Below are 16,563 nucleotides of genomic sequence, written 5' to 3'. Positions count from 1 at the left end.
TCTTCATCATAATTAATTCACTGCCATGTTTCCCACTAGAGGTAACACCATTTGCTGTGAGGGAGAAACCCATTTTTTTTTCCTGCTAACATCCATATACATAAAAATAATATTCATTACTTTTTAACAGGTTTTGAGGGATGTGTCTTCAGTTGTGAAATCTATACCCTTGCCTATTGTCTCTCATGGGTGAGACTGAAAAACTTTGACTGTAAATCTAATGTGTTTGCAGTGCTTAATTAGCTGCTTGTCTTAGCTTCTTTACACTTTTATTTTTTATCTAGGTTCCTTGTTAATTTCTGGATAATTGTAAAATCACATGTGTTACATGTGTGTTTATTATGAATAAGTTAAAATTCAATTACTGCTGCGAGTTTTTAGATCTTGTTAGTCACAGTTTAGCGCAGAAGTGAAAATACACCTTTGATCAAGCCTGTTTTCTGGCTATAATTTGTGTAAATATCACTTTAAGTGTTTTTATAAATTTTAAACAGAAGTTAATGTATCATGAAAAATGAATCATATCGTCAGCTGAAAATGAAGAATCCCTCTGGTCCACTGGTATCACTCTTTGTCTTATACAATTGATGCAGATAACATAACACTTTATTGACCCTTGGCTAACATACTGTCACCCCATCTGACCGTGTGGGCCTCAGCTGACTCACTTTAGTCTGTCTGTTGCTGTCTGCTGAGACAAAGAGGATTTAACATTAATCTGGCTTTAACAACAGCAGGAGAGCTTCCCCTCCACAACACTCCAGAGAATAGGACTAATCAAGACATCATGAACATCAAACAGGGAACAATTACCTCTAATGAAATCAATTTTGTTGATTGACTGGAGAAAAAGGGAGCAAGAACTGACAGTTATTTGATTGGACTTGATTACACTTGGAGTGTTTTGTAAAGGAACATGCAAAAAAAAAAAAATCATTTAAACTGACTGTTTTAAAGAAAAATAACCCTGCCATGAACTAATTTTAGTCCTTCTTTTAATGCAAATGAGCTCACAATTTCACCTGTGTTTCAAGATTGTCAGATTAATTTCTAGAAAACTCCTCAAACAACATGAATCAGTCAGGCTCTCCACTGAAAACATGAACACGTTGGCATAAGACATGAATTCCGCAACTTAATTAGCTGCAAAAGGTAGCTCACACCCTTAATGGCACACGCCTACAAAACCAGCACAGATGAAATGGGGTCTGAGCGCCAAAAAGGCACAAAAGTGTCTGATGAGGTGACAAAAAGGGGTTTGATTGTAATAGAGAACAAACGTTGGATTTGATTGCAGTAATGAGCAAATGGTTTTAACAGGTGGAAGTGTAGCTGGGGAAGTGTACAATTCGCAATCCCTTCTCATTAGTAAGCAAATGAATTCAATCACCTCTCTTTGGTAAGCAGCTTGATAAATCCCTGCAATGGGGTGTCTGGATTCAACCAAAGCAAGCAGCTTTAATAGATGCAGAGCTGCTAATGCATCATTCTCATTGACTCTGCGCTTGCCATTCCACTAAGATCAGCCTGAGCACAATTGTTGGCTTCAAGCAAACAAATCCAAGTCAATGAGGTTGAGGCTCTCCGCAGGGAGCAGTGAGGAGTATTTTCCTTGCGTTGGCTCCAATAGCTTTACAAATTTTATTCATATGTCCCTCGAGAGAACCAGCTGCAGTGTGCTTGTGCTGGAGGGGAGGGCAGGAGCTCACAACGGGCAAGGCAATATTGGGAAATGCAGATCCAAGAAGACAAGCTTCCACTGAGGCTAAAAAAGAGCTGGGGCATCTCCTCTGGCCCCAGACTACTACTACAGGAAGAGAGATTTACACCCAGATCAGAGAAAAGCAGTGTAGCACCATTACCCGCAGCACTGATCTACTCTATGCTTCCCTAACACAGTGTCCAAGACACAGCAGGATGTGACCACTGGGACTAAAATCAGAGAGAGACAGAAGCAAGAAGACAGTAAAGACAGATAGAGGACAATTAGTAGAAAATACAGATGTAGCACTGGCCAAAAGTAGGTTCAGCAAAGACGTCTGCAGTGAATTTCTTCAATGACACTGTAAAATTTGAGGCATCAAAAGCCGATCTTTACATTTGTTGTGTTAGAGGGGGGGGAGAAGTGCAGCTTTTGGCAACGGCTTAGACTGAGTCAAACACAGACAAAACTAATCTCTCCATGCCTGGTGACAAATCCACTCTGCAGCCCTAATCAATTCATTAGACAGCCTCTTCCTGAAAACATACATGCACACACGTGAGTGAGGCACTGTGATGATTAGCTTGTTCCACTTAATCACTTCCTATTAGAGGCACCTGCAAGGTTGCAGAAGTCTTGTGTGATTATGTGTAATCAAAGAAATGTCACATTTGAATGATAACCGGCACGAGAAGGCGGATCTAAACATGATGCACGCTGCATATTTACACCATAGAATCATCAGCTATTCTCATACATAAAAAAAAACAAAAAAAAAACATTCACACAAGACTCACAAATATAATCTCTTACACATAATTTTGCATATGCGGTGCAGCAGGCATATAAATACACACAAACACCCACACTGGGCTGGGGGGGGTGGGTGCTATGTGCTGAGGATAAAAGACATCCCTTATCAGCTTCCTCATAGAGAAGCTGGGAATGAAGGCATTTACTCAAATGAAAGAGGCAGCTTTTGGAGATAAGCAGAGAGAGACGGAGCTCAACTAAGCTTTTAGATTGGACTGGGCCTGCAGAGGGAACAGAGGAGGACGGGAAAAAACAGAGAGGGAGACGATGGACAGATGATAGATGGGTGGATTGTTGATAAAGTGATGGGAGGATGGTGCAGGCTCTTATTTGGTGCCGTGTTGTGCTTTAAGGCAGATGCATGCATACAGAGGAGCAGTGCGTGGCTTTTGTCTGTGATGGAAGTGCTTAAGTAAAGTGTATTTAGAGGATGTGGGTGTCAAAGCTATTGTGTTGACCCCAGTATTTCGTCTGCGCTGGTGTGCACGTGTGCCTCTGTACCTTCTGTCTATCCCTGTGCTCGTAGCTGGCCCTGTCTGCACAGAGAGCTGGCACATCTTCTCCGCTGCGCTGTGAGCCGCGCTAGAATAACCCACTTCAAAGAGACCCATTGTCACACACTAATGTGGCGAACGGCAGCTAGCGCCACAGAAATCAGCACACACTGAGACTGGATATTCCCTCCGAGTCTCTGAGATGGGGGAGGAAGGGCGGCGTGGGAGGGGATGAAGGGGCGAGAGAGAGAAAGAGAGGGAGAGAGAGAGAGAGAGAGAAAGAAGAGAGAGAGACAGAGAAAGAGGTTTGTTCACAAACACACTGCTGTGCCAACATTAATCATGTAGACTCTCATAAAATCATTAGAGCTGATCATTCCCAGTCAGGCTCTCTCCACAACGGCTCAGCACTGACGAAAAGAAGTGAGAATGCCAATTCCTGTTAGAGATGCAAGCCAACACACACATACACACACACACACACACACACACACACACACACACAGAGAAACACAACACACACAGACACCTTTGTAGTGCAAAATATCGACATGGGGAAGTGAGACAGCTAAACTAAACAGCAGGCTTTAGATGACTAGAGATGTATTTATGTACAGTTCTTGTACATACTCTACATGTTTTTTATATAATTATGTTTGTGTAACACCCACTGTATTTGTGTACTCGAAATTGCCTTTTTATCAGCTCATTTGTGTATATTCATATACGTTTGTGTGCTCTCCATACAGTCCAATTACACAACAAATCCATACTTACTGTTGATTGCATTTAACTGTGTCTGTGTGGGTGTGTAAATAAAAATGCTTACTGGAATTTATGTATTTGTGTTTGTGGTTTTTTCATTTGATTTATGTATATCATAAATTGCCAAAGTGCAGTCCTCTGTGCACCGAGCTCTGACAATTTGTATGTGTTCCTGCATGTGTAGGTGTGTGTTTGCGCACAGAAATTGCTTACTATATATATTGGTGATTGTATCTTGTGTGTGTGTGTGTGTGTGTGCACATAGAAAATGCAAATCATATGTTTTGGTGATTGCACTCTGTCAATTGATTTATGTATATTCGTTGTTTAGGCACAGCAATTCAGAGCTTTACCTTTTGTGTGTGTCTATAAAAACACATTTATGAAGAGCGATTGCTTTTTTCCAATTATTATTAAAAAGCCAATTCTTCATTTTTTGAACGTACTGTAAATATGAAGTCTATTTGTGTTTCTCAACTGACCTTTTTTTTCTGTTCACAAAAAAATTGTGATGTAAACAAACCTTCAACAGCATCAGAAAACATTAATAACTCAGATTTAGTTGCTGTCTAGTGTTATTCTGCCTACTAAAAGCAATGTATTTCGTGTGTGCACAGTCTTTTCTCTGCATCCAGTGTTTTTAACATAATTTGTGCTTTTGTTCACGTGCATCTAGGACAACGATTGAACATTAATTCCCGGCCACTGTAATTAATCCAGCTGTTAAACACTCATGAGATGGCATGCAGTACAAGTGGAGATCAGCAGCCCAGCAGCTAACAAAGAGCTGGAGCAAAGACAGCCATTAGAGCTAGATCACTGTGTCTTCTTTTTTTACGCTTACCACCGTTTACACACTAGCTGCACTCCATTATATGCATTGGACCCTGGAGTATTGCAGATCGGTGGTCAGGGCACCAGGTTTTGATGGCTGGAGTTGACTGTAAAATCGATGGCCTTTGTTACCTTCTGAGCCGCTGATCCTGGTGCTTGGAGAGCTGGGGCGGTTATACACACAGTCTGGTTTGATGACTTGGAAATACACTTGAGATAGAGAGAGAACTGAGAGCCACAGAGGAGAATAAGAGAGATACTCCATCCTCTTTTCAGGTTATATTCACTTCATGTTTCAATCATCTCTCTCTCAGTTTCTTGTTATTTCTCTCTTTCTCTGCTCTCTCTTTTCTTTTTGTTTCTTCTCATCCTTTTTCGTCTATCGCTCTTGAGGGCCTTTAACTCTTCTCGTGCTCATTTATGTCAAGGTCAGAGCATCAAGTGGACGACTAGTGACCCACTTCAGTTGAAAGCTGCCTTTCCTGCTGGAGACTGATGAATTCAGAGGTGCAGAAAAACACACAAACACACATGCAGCACTGAGAGGTGATGTGTTGCTGTTTCCCTTCAAGGCCTTTGTCTTTAGCCTTAGCACCCAGGGAATGAGAGGCTAAGTGGTGAGGTTTTGGTGCCAAGTGCAGCGTGGGACCATTTCTCATGTTGTCAGAGCTCCCGCTGGGCCACACATATGCCTACAGCTCTCAACATCCAGACGCCATCACTTCAGCAGGCGGGCCAATCAAACCCATGCTGTCACTTCAATGAAATGACTTGAACTGTCACTCACACACAGGCATTTTCCCCACAGGGGGGCCCCGAGGCCAGAAAGAGGCACATACGAACCATGCATATAAACGCTGTATGTGCAAAGGCAGACATGTAGTTTCTATCACAATACAAATCGCACACTTACATATTAATAGACTGAGCTACAAAGAGCATACAAAAATCTCATGAATATCTATTTGGAAGATGGGGGTCGGGGCAAACTAGCGTGGAATAGGTAACGTTTCAGTAACTACATTGACTTGTGACCTCTGCTCCTGGCCTGACCTTTGACCTGTCTGAAAAGCACCTGCAGGTCCATGTAGACAGGTCTAATCATTAAGGTTGCTGCCACAGTCCACCCACACACACACACACCACCCTGCTCTCCAACCCCCTCCAAATATGATTCATGCACAAGCATAAAAAGCCAATCTACACAGTCAGACACATTTGCCGACAAATATAGCTTTTATTTTTAAGTATGAAGTGTATATTCCTGTGTCACTGATGGTGGAGTGTGGTTAAGAGACACAGCAGGAGAACATTTTTGAAAATCTTGGAATACAGAGAGAAATCAATCAAAGACTCAAAATTCCTGTTTTCTACAATAGCCTCAAAAGACCAGAGTACAATGCCATACGGCGTGTTGTATTACGTGTAGAAGGTGTGACTCACGCTCGAATACCAGCATTTGATCACAAAACGACTCCTGAAAAGCACTGAACATCAGAGGTTGATGACATACAACGCTGTGAGAGCTTCCCTGAATAGAATCCTCTGCTAAACTCACATCACCTCCTGGACTGATCTCTGCAGGCAAAGATAAAACAAGATCAAGAATAGGGACTACAGCAATGCTGAAAAAAAAAAAAAAGGATAGAGAGAAAGAGTTCTGGAGTGATAACACATCCCATTGTTCTTGTACCTGGAAGCACTGGCTGACTGGCACATTAAAGTGAAAAAACAGCCACACACATACAGTACATTGTCTACTGTGGAATACAACGTTACTGCAGCGGGACAACAAATGCAGCAGGGTGAGAAATAATGAATACGAAATAATATATCATACAGTTTGTGATCGTACTAGACGTTCCTTTTCATTCTCACAGGAGTCTTTACTGGAATGACACAGACTAATAGGAGCTGAGGTAATGAAAAATAAAAAAGTCAGTTTGACTACAGATTTGTCATTTGAGGTGAGGTGTTTGTTGAGCTAATAGAGCAGTCTCTTCCGTGTGTGTGTGTGTGTGTGTATGTGTGTGTGAGAGAGAGAGAGAGAGACAGACAGAGTAGGTAGAAGTGGGTTGAGCAGGAGCTGGAGAGCTGCCACCTTCATCCCTCTGGCCCGCAAGGGATGAACGAAAAGACAGGAGGCTCAGGAGATCCATCCATCATAATGTCTCAATGCCTCACACTTTGCTTTAGCATGCATGTACACACACACACATGCCCACACACACACACTCATCTGTTCCCTTCTCACAAGGAGACGGAGCCGGTCCAGACAGAAACACACAGCTGCTTTCACCAAAAAGACATGAACGTTTAGCAAAAACACACGTTTGAGGAGGGGCTGGTTTGTCTAAGAGATGTGGAGTTGGTGGGAAGTGGACCAAAGCCCTCAGTAGAAACAGTGCTGCCTTTTCATTAGCCTCCTCCTGATTTACACCCCCTCCACCTGCATGACCACTTCAAACAGACGTGCTATTGCTCCCTGCTGCTTGGGAAGCCCTCCAGCCTCTGCACATAAAAGCTGGAACCAAGGGCAAGTGGACACACACACACACACATCTCAAGGTCAAGGACTGCCAGTTGGGCTATACATTAAAGATTAATAGAAATAAAATTTGGGCTCCAAATTTGGGAATATGCTATCTTTATTAAAACATCTGCTGAGCACCAAACCTGCTTTTTATTGCCATCCTACTTGTTTTCCATCAATCTCTCACAGCTTTCAGGGTGTGGTCAGCCCCCATTGAGCGGCCACAGACTGTAACTCTAACCCCATGTAATTAGCCCTGATCAAGCTTGGGACCCTGTTTAGCGCAGATTAACCCTGCTTCCCATGCATTCTCAGCCCCCCCCACCTCAGATCCTGCAGATAAAAAGGAGTGGAAGAGGAAGAATGGCACCCACTCCCAGGGGGGGAAAGGCCTATAATCAGCCCTCCCGCAGCCCCACAACCTGTCCCCTGCCTGGGGGGATGGCGGGGGGTCATGGATGGATGAGTATAGTGAGACGAGGTCGAGCCCCCTCCTCCCAAACACCAGTTTTTTTTCCTCCTCAACTCTTCTAGTCATTACAGAAAGAAAAACAAAGCCCTACCTCTATGAAGGCAACAACATAGTGAATAATCATGTCCGTTGTCAGGTAACGGCTTTTATCTTGAACTGAGAAGAAGCTGCTGCGACCATAGAGCTCCCCTGTGACCCACCAAACTGCTTTTAAGACGACATAATGGTTGAGGTGAAATCAGCACAAGACAAGACCTGAGTAGTTAGGGCTCCACTTGACAGTAGAGCTGCTCTTTTATGAGCTGACTAAAAGAGAGAAAGGGAGAGCTCTCTGCCACGAGAGAGGTGAAAAAACATCATATTGGTCAAACACCTCTAAGCTGGAGGCTGTGGTGGCCTCCATCTTCACTGGTGGAAAGATTAGGAGGTGGTGTTTTTGGAGGAGGAGGTAAATATCTGGAGAAATGCTAATGTGGCATCCATTTGCATGAGTCATTGGCCCATGTGCACCGAAGCCATTTTAAGAGCACCGAGATCTCAAAGCCCCCCCACAATCTTATGGCGAGATCCATCACATCCAGAGGCCCGGTGTGCCCGCGTGCGAATATACAACCATCACATCCGAGTCAGTAAACAAGACTATCAGCATATTCCTTTTGGATCTTTGTGATAATCTCATCCTTTTTCACTTCCACGCTCTCTTCCGTATTCTATTTCTTTGTCTCTGAGATGGAGGAAAGGGCTCAAAGCTCAGTCCGACCAGTAAAATGCAGATATGTAAGAATCGTTGCATTATGGCAGGAGAAAGAAAGAGAAGATTGAGCCATGGGTATAAATCAGCGTTTCAGGTGAAGCAGGGAGCACAGCAGCGCAGGTAGTTATCCCTCAGCTCAGCCCACACAAAAGAAACGTACACCTTCATTCTCTGATATAATCAGAAATATGATGGAGTTCATTATGCAAATGAACTAAAGAGGTTTTCTCTTCTGGATGTAGTGGGTCTTTTTTTTTTTCATTGGCAGGTTTGCCAGAATCAACTCCAATCAAAAGTATCAAACACACTCAAGGTTTTATATTTTTTTACACCCAAAACAAATCTAATAATTCCTTTTAAAGCTCACTTCTCTGACAAGTAAAGGCAAGGTGATCAATATCAGTAATAGAAATAAATGAACAACAAATTGTCCGAAGCCTCAGTGGGAAATCTGAAAATATATGTTTATTGATTATTTTAGATGAAAATCTGACTTTGTATATTATTATTCAAAGACAAAAAATATATCTAAAAATATATTTACCACACTGTTTACATTGAGCGCATAACCTCCCATTACCATGCTTCATAGTTAAATCAATACTCGTTTATACATAGCCAATAATCCCGGCACAATCAATCTTTAACGAAAATGTATTTGCTGATTGAGGGAATTTTTATTTGGCTAACTGGTGACAGATTGATGTATGAAGGGACAGGTCAGATTACTGGGCCTATTTTCAAATACTCAGGATGCCCTTGGACTTTCTCACTTCTAAAAAGAGATTGGTCGTTATCATTATCATCATATTTATTTACTGCAGAACTACACTTCACCCCCCCCCCCCCCCCCCCCCAAATATAAGACTAAACTTCCACCAGGAATAAGGACGCCGATGTGTCCGTAACTCCGCACCAGTCAGGACGCACACATTTTGTTTTTTTTTTGGTGGGATCTATTTTTGATCTCCATACACTACTTGATACTTGATTGACTCCATTCTGCTGTTATAATCGCTACAACGGCGAATAAACGAGCAGATGACCATAAAATTCAATCTTAAAACGACTCTCTTTGAATCCTCAGTATTTCAAAAATTCCTCACAGCGAAATTTCAGTGCGCCTATGTCACTCAGTAATGCGTTTTGAGTGACATTAACGTAGGGCCTACTTTAAGATAATTGTATCTCCAAAAGTAGACTCCCGCTGCAACATTTCTATAATGTCCATATGGACGTAAAGCCGTAATATTTCTAGGATCCGTCATAAATTTGTCACACGGGTTACTATAATCACACAGCCACATCCTCACCGGTAAACAGTGGAGTACTGAAGGTGTTTTAACACTTACCGATCAGCATCGTGCGTTCAGGACCGTATCCGCGTCTCTCCAGCTCGGCGTGTCACCGTGCGTAAAAACGGCAAAATTTTACGCACTTTTATCCCCGGGGAAAGAGGACATGCACGACGCACAGGTGCGAACTAGAAGCGTCCTGTAGTTATAAAAAAAAACAAAAAACCTCGAAATGTGTTGGAGCTGATTTCGATGGACTCGTTCCCTTCTCTTGTCTCTGTAATGACAACTCTTTATTTGCGATACTGTATCCTTTCCTCCCTCCCCGCGTCTTTGGTGACCGATCCCCGAGAAATCTCAGATCCTATTGATGCGCGTTATCCTCAGTTAAAATCCTCTTGCTCGTGCTGCTGCTCCGCTCGGCCTGAAGGAGGCGAGGAATGGGGCTGTTGGAGAGGAGCTGGGTGTAATTGCCTGTACCTTCTCTCTCACTCTCTCTCTCTCTCTCTCTCTTTCTGCGCTCTCGCTCTCTCTCCGAGTCCGCTCCTTGTCATCCTTTTCTCTTTGTAGTCCTACCTTTCTCTCTCTGCTCCACTCAGTGCGCATCTTTTAACTTGACAGGACTGTACAGGTGGGGAAATTAGCTGGTGTTTTCTCATACTTTTGATGCCTGCACAACTTGACACTGCATTAGCTTTCTTGTCAAACTTATTGTTTTACAGGTCTGATATATTTCGATCATATGCCCTGTCATACAGCCAAAGAAGAGAGTGGAGAAACAAAAGAAAAAGGAAAACACCAGGTGGAGCAGGAGGCATTGAAAAGCTTTGGTTGGCAGAAGCATGATAAGAGCACTGTAAACATTAAGAGAATGAAAAGAATATTTTCTGAGACAGGTTCCCATTCGTGCTCTCATAAGAATAATTTGTGTGCACTTGTCAAGGCAGCTGCCTTGTGTGCATGACAGTGTGTGAGAGAGAACGACGCGAGAGTGACTGCAAGTGATGGTTTCTCACAGCCATCTCTCTTGCCAGTCTGCTCCTCCTTTGTGTCTCTTCTTGTCGATGCATCATTTGGTGAAGCTGACACATATTCAGGGATTCGGAATTGGCTCGAGAGCACAGAGAGCCTGCTAGTATTAAATTTCTGTTTGTTCAAATGGTGTGCGTGCATGTGTGCGTGTGAAAGCATAGATTGTGGGTTGAAGAGCCTTGGTGCAATGCTAAGCTGTCCTGGAGCTACGCCAAAGCACATCTCCCAGGGTGCTATCAGGAACTTAATTACAGCATTAAATTGCTCCCTCTCCGCCTCGCTCCCGCTCTCAGTTCACTTCCCCTTCTTTCCTCTTTTCTCCCCCTTCCTGCTCTCTTTCTCTCTCTCTCTCTCTGAGCTTTTTCCTCAAACTGCGTTTCCATCTAGGCCTCTCTCTCTGTCTCTGTCTTTATCTCTTGTTGCTCTTTTTCTCTCTCTTGTTTGCTTTCCCTCTTTCCTTCTTGCACTTGCTGGTCTTACAAAAATGCCTGCCGGTACTGCACTGCTGTGTTAATCATCACTGAGGGAAAAGGCCTTAAAAATGTGTCTTGATTGTTCCTGACATCCACTGTGAGGCTGTAAATCATAACGGTTCATCTGCTTTCTCTATTGTGCTTTTGAACTGTCTAATTTCACACGTATATCACTAATCTATTCGTGACGCTGTTTATCCGTCAGTTTGTTACGGCGTAGTCGGAGTGCTGTTCCATGGGGTAACATTGCGAGCGTGAAATAGGAGCGTGGCAGCAGCGGGGGGTGGTAGAGATCAGATTGCTGATGGAGAGGTCCCTTTAAATGTGAAATATTGCCTGTGACAAAGTGTTATGCAGGGTGTGAGCTACCTTTCCCCTCTGATCCAGGTTTCTGTTCCTCGCCACACACCGAGGAAGCAGTGGACCCAGAAACTCTTCCCCTGCAGCAGAGTGGAGGACACAAGGGTAGCTGAGCTGCCTCATGCCAACCATCAGCCTGCTGGCCTGCACGCCAGAGCCAGGGCTAATTAGAAACACAGGAACGGCTCCAAGCTTTACATTAGTCAGCCTCAGCCAAGATGATTTCTTTCCATGTGAATAAGTTTATAAGTTTTAAGAACTGGAATTACTAAAGATCTCAGACTCAGTACGAGTTAACACCCAAACTGATCATAATGGCCAACACTAGTAATGATCTAAGACACCAATGAAACAATTTAAATGTAATTTAATTGTTTCATAGGTTTTTTTTTTTTAAATCAAGTGTGGTTTTTAGGACTAGTGGAGTGATCTGCTTTACTGTTTTGACTTGACGAATGATGACTTGTTCCCTGAAAATTCTTAACACCATGTTGCTCCCTTCACTGGTAGACAATGAATAGTAGATTGACTGACTTGTCAAGATGAAAATAATTGCAGCACATATGCCGAGATGGGGAGAACGTTGTTCGTCAGGATCATATCGCTCACGCTGTTCACGCAATTTGACACAAGTTAAAACAATACTATGGCAAAAAGTAGCATCAGTGTTCAAATAATCTCCCAACATGATTGTTTCTTCTCATGAGTGGAGAGGGTGGTGAATCTGCGGTTAACAATGATGGAGTATGTTAATATTATTGGTATTTACTGGGTTGCTGGGAGCCAAGTATCTATGGTGATGGGTGATGGACCCTGGAGAGAGGAAAAGGTCAAGCTGTCACACTCAAGTCTACATGAAATTGTGTTGTCTTTCCACAACTCTGTTATTTCTCACACTTTTCTACTTGTTCTGCCGTAGCATGTTTGGGTAAGATGAGTGTGCACAGCAGGGACGAGCACTCGTGTTTTTCTTTGCGTACATAACCAAATGAAATTTCTGTGATCATGTGGGGAAATTATGTCTGCAAATACCAATCGGGCCTCATTTCAATACTACAACATGTTTAAACAGACGATTTGTGATAAAGGTTATAGTTTACACAAATGGCGAATGTGCATTGTTATCTTTTTTGCATTGTACGTGCGATTTTAAGAGTGGAAAGGTAAGGTGGAAGCTACTGAAGAGGTGAGCGGCTTGTAATTATCATGCAGCGTGTGTGCGTGCTGCAGCATGACGGCGCTGTCGCCACAATGGGCCGAGCTGGTTCGGGTTGGATGGGCTGTTGGGTGGAAATGGGTGGGAGGGAGTGGCGAGAGCTTTGGATGCTCCGGGACAGCGTGACAGTGAGGGCACGAGACCTGGGGGGGGGGAGGAAGTGGAAGCGTGGAATATGGAGATAGTTGCTGTCACCTGAGTGGATGACAGCGGATCGTGCAAGCCTAATACCATGTGACATCTTTTTAGCGATGGCATCTGGGCGTCTCTACAACATCCTTCCAGTCGCCTCCCCCTTCCTCTGTTCCACACATTCCCCTCACACATCCCGACTTGCGTTCGTCATTAACAGATGGCAACAAACACCCATGTGAAGCTGATGTGAAGTTCATCTAGCTGTCTCTCAGTAGCAGCCTGATCAATACCTGTCAAGGCGAGACAGCCTCGTAATGTTCACTTTCTTGCTTTCCAATATGTGACAGAAATGCACGAGTGTGATGAAGTGACAGCTGTTTGTGATGTGTGCCGGCGTGTTCGAGAGCGCGGGAATGAGGGTTTGGGAGTCTTGTAGCTTATACTAAACAAGACGCTGTTGCCGCTCTTCTGGGTTAATAGATATTGATATTGTCTTCTTTATTCTTCTGGCAGCATCATTGTGTAGAAGAAATCTTTTGTGACATTTATTGGGCAGTTTACGGCATACATAAATGGTGCTCACCATTAAATACAACAAAGGTTTATGAGCTTGTGTTTTATAGTATAGAAACTTATGACAAATGTGTTTGGAAACGGTGTTTTCTGATCCCAACCACATGCCAGGACGTAATGAGTGACAGGCTAATTTATGAACACGCAAAGAGGAAAGTTAGGCCTGCCTCTCTCTCTCTCTCCGTTGTTCCGAGCCACCGGCCTCCTCAATTAGAGCTCGCTCTGCCAACCTGCTGCCAAGGCCCGACTAGGTAATGACTGGCAGCAGCAGAGGAGGCAAACAGCCATCTATCTTTCACCCGGACTCTCTCTCTCTCTCTCTCTCTCTCTCTCTCTCTCTCTAAGCTAACAATTTTCCTTTCCCGCTCTCTTAGTTCCCCTCTCTCTCCAAAACTAGCAGCTTTCACTCGTTTCCGCAGTTACGTCTCTCTTTCAGACTCTCTTCTTTTTGAAAGTCTTACACTAAGCTCTCACTCTCTAAATTGACATCTCTCTATCTCTTCCTCGGTCTTTCTCACTTTTGCTTTTCTGTCTTTGGCATATTTCTTTCCCGTCTTCACAATCTCTCACAAGACCCCAATCTCTCTCTTTCTGCCTCCCCCCTGCACCTCTCTCACCCTCTTTCTCTGACAAACAAACAAATTAATTGAAGAGCATCGGCAGGGAACACCCTCTGAGCGTAACGACCTAGACAGCTACCTGACTGACTGACGGAGACGCTAACTAACTAAGTGACAGAAAGACTGACGGGAGGTCGGAGGAGCAGTGAGGGTGTTGACTGTGAGAAGCTAAAGTAATTTGAAGATGGGTGGACAGGAAAGACAGATGCTGACAGGTGACAGTGTAAGATGGCCACTCCTATAAGAGCACCTGAAGGAAACACTGTGTATTACAGGGAATAGACCACAATTTAGGTAATTTGTGTGTTGGTCGACTTATCCACGACAAAATATCCTTGTGTCGCTTCCTCATAGGTGTATACTGACTTGAATCAGAGGTTAGAAAATCACAGATATGGCTGGTGAGTTTCTATATTTTTCTACTCTGTCAACAACATCTTATGTGCAGAGTCAAACTGACACTTAGAAGTATTGTGCTTGTATCCAAAGCCTGATATATCTCATTCCTCTGTGCCGTAGACCACCGTTGTTATCTAAAAACTATTAAAACCAAACAAAAAAATCCTTTTGGATGGTGTCCACCTCCAGCATAACATGCTTTGCTTTTTTTTTTACCTATAATTCATCATTTAATTCACCGTAATTCACTTTCTGTAAAGGAGCTGCAGAGCATCGGGCCAAAGTACATTGATTAACAACTTAATGCTGCAACATTTATAACTCAGGTGTACATCCTCCTCCTTTGTCTTTTTAAATAGCTCACTCCAATAATACATCACGTCTAGTGCTACAAATGTTGCAGGAATAAGTTGTTAATAGATGAAGTTTGGTGCAACGGTTTGCAGATCTTTTACAGAAGGTCGTACTGATGATTTAAAGAGCTGGATAAAAAAGACTAAGCATATTAATGGTGGAAGAGTGCAGCGGGCTAAAAGGATTTTTCACAACCTGTCAACCCAAAACTTGTTCTTATAATGAATCTAAAAAAAAACATTATTAAACTATTTAATAAAAGCTATTAGTCACAAATTAAGACATTCTTTGCAATGTACGCTGCCTGGGAAATGGTACCATAGCACAGTAAGTGTCTTTAAATGGGCAGACCTGTCAGTTTTACATGTACAGATAACATAATGTTTTGATTCTCCAGTCTTCCCTTGTTTACATAAGACATGACTGTCGTGGGCGATGGCTGGCAACACTGTATGCAGCAAACAGTCGCTGTGCAGGGATTGAAGACGTAAACTGTTCCAAAAATAAACCTGGGTGCAAGAAACATGTGGAATTGATGATATTTAATCTTTAAAATGCTTTAATGAATGGAAATATGATAAAGATGGTAACATCTGGTCCTCTTATGTCTGATGATACCATCACCTAATGTCTCTCGACATATTGGCTTCTATAGTGTGTTTCTTTAAAAAGTGGAGCGGATAGTGTCAAATGATAAAATCATATGAGTTAACCTCAGAGTAGGGCGATGCTCTCACCATGACACTGCAGAGGAGGTGTGTGTGTGTCCATGTGTGTGTGTGTGTGTTGTGCTTGTAAGCTCTGCCACCTGCACATTCTATCTCATCACAACGGGAGAGAGGACGCCCCATTTAGCATCACTGTCACATACGGTTTCACAGACAGACAAACACAAGAAGAGACAGAGTGAAAAAGTGTGAGCGTGTGTGTGTCTGTCTGTGTGTGTGTGTGTGTATGTGAGTTGTAAGGAAAGAGGGAAAGATGGTTCCCTAACATAAATAAATCATCAATGTGTTTCATCGCCTTGGCTGGGTTCACAAGTGGAAGAAGATGAAGGAGAGGAGCGGGATGAGGAGGTGGTGAGGGCGAGTGAAACAGATCAGGTGGAGAGGGAAACTGCCGGCTGAGGGGAACGAAAGGCAGGTGGGAATCCTAATGTCTGTTTCTTTCTTCAAATGGAATAAAACAAACAAACAAACAAAAGGAGCATCTGCGGCGAAACTGACGTAATTTCTGCACACACTCATGCACACGATTATTGGTAATGTTTAACTTAAACCCGTCTTTGAAACACTTGCTGTTGTTGTTGTTGTTTCCGTGGAAGGTTACTGTGTTGCATTATGCTCTAACATGTTATCATTATTCCTAAAACCTTCAAGGCAGCATCCAAGCACCATCACTCCTGCTCTAAGGCTTTTAGTTGCATTGTGATTATTTTTCAACCGCAGGTCAGTTTATCATGAAATGCATTATGGACATTCACCGTCCCAAAACTATGATTCAGAAGGTTTTCTGTGATGTTCTGACCCTATGTTTACCACTGACATTGGATCAGATACCAACCTTCGGTCCATGACAAAGTATCTTGAGAAAAATAACTGGATTTCTATGAAACTGGCTGTGAATATTCATGTTCCCCAAGCAGATGAATCCTAATATTTTTGGTGACTTTCCCTTTAGTGTCACCATTAGGCAGTAATGCCAGGGTTGCTTCCAATTACTGAATAATATCTCAAGAT

The 16,563-nt window shown here is 43.0% G+C and overlaps 1 protein-coding gene across 4 annotated transcripts in view; it reads right to left on the bottom strand.

Annotated features, from left to right (window-relative positions):
• znf385c (zinc finger protein 385C) overlaps window positions 1-16,563 on the bottom strand; it is a 124,473-nt gene that overhangs the window by 39,125 nt on the left and 68,785 nt on the right. The window contains exon 1 of one of the 4 annotated variants that reach the window (XM_042394033.1): window positions 9,720-10,015. The exons of the other annotated variants lie outside the window; for them this stretch is intronic. Within the exon in view, the coding sequence (XP_042249967.1) occupies window positions 9,720-9,729 (10 nt within the window). The 5' untranslated portion in view covers window positions 9,730-10,015. Of the gene's footprint in view, window positions 1-9,719; window positions 10,016-16,563 lie in introns of those variants that run through there. 4 annotated transcript variants of the gene reach the window in all.

The sequence above is a fragment of the Thunnus maccoyii genome, chromosome 18 (assembly GCF_910596095.1).
Source record: "Thunnus maccoyii chromosome 18, fThuMac1.1, whole genome shotgun sequence".
Classification (NCBI taxonomy): Eukaryota; Metazoa; Chordata; class Actinopteri; order Scombriformes; family Scombridae; genus Thunnus; species Thunnus maccoyii.
This window is presented reverse-complemented; position numbering and strand designations above follow the sequence as displayed.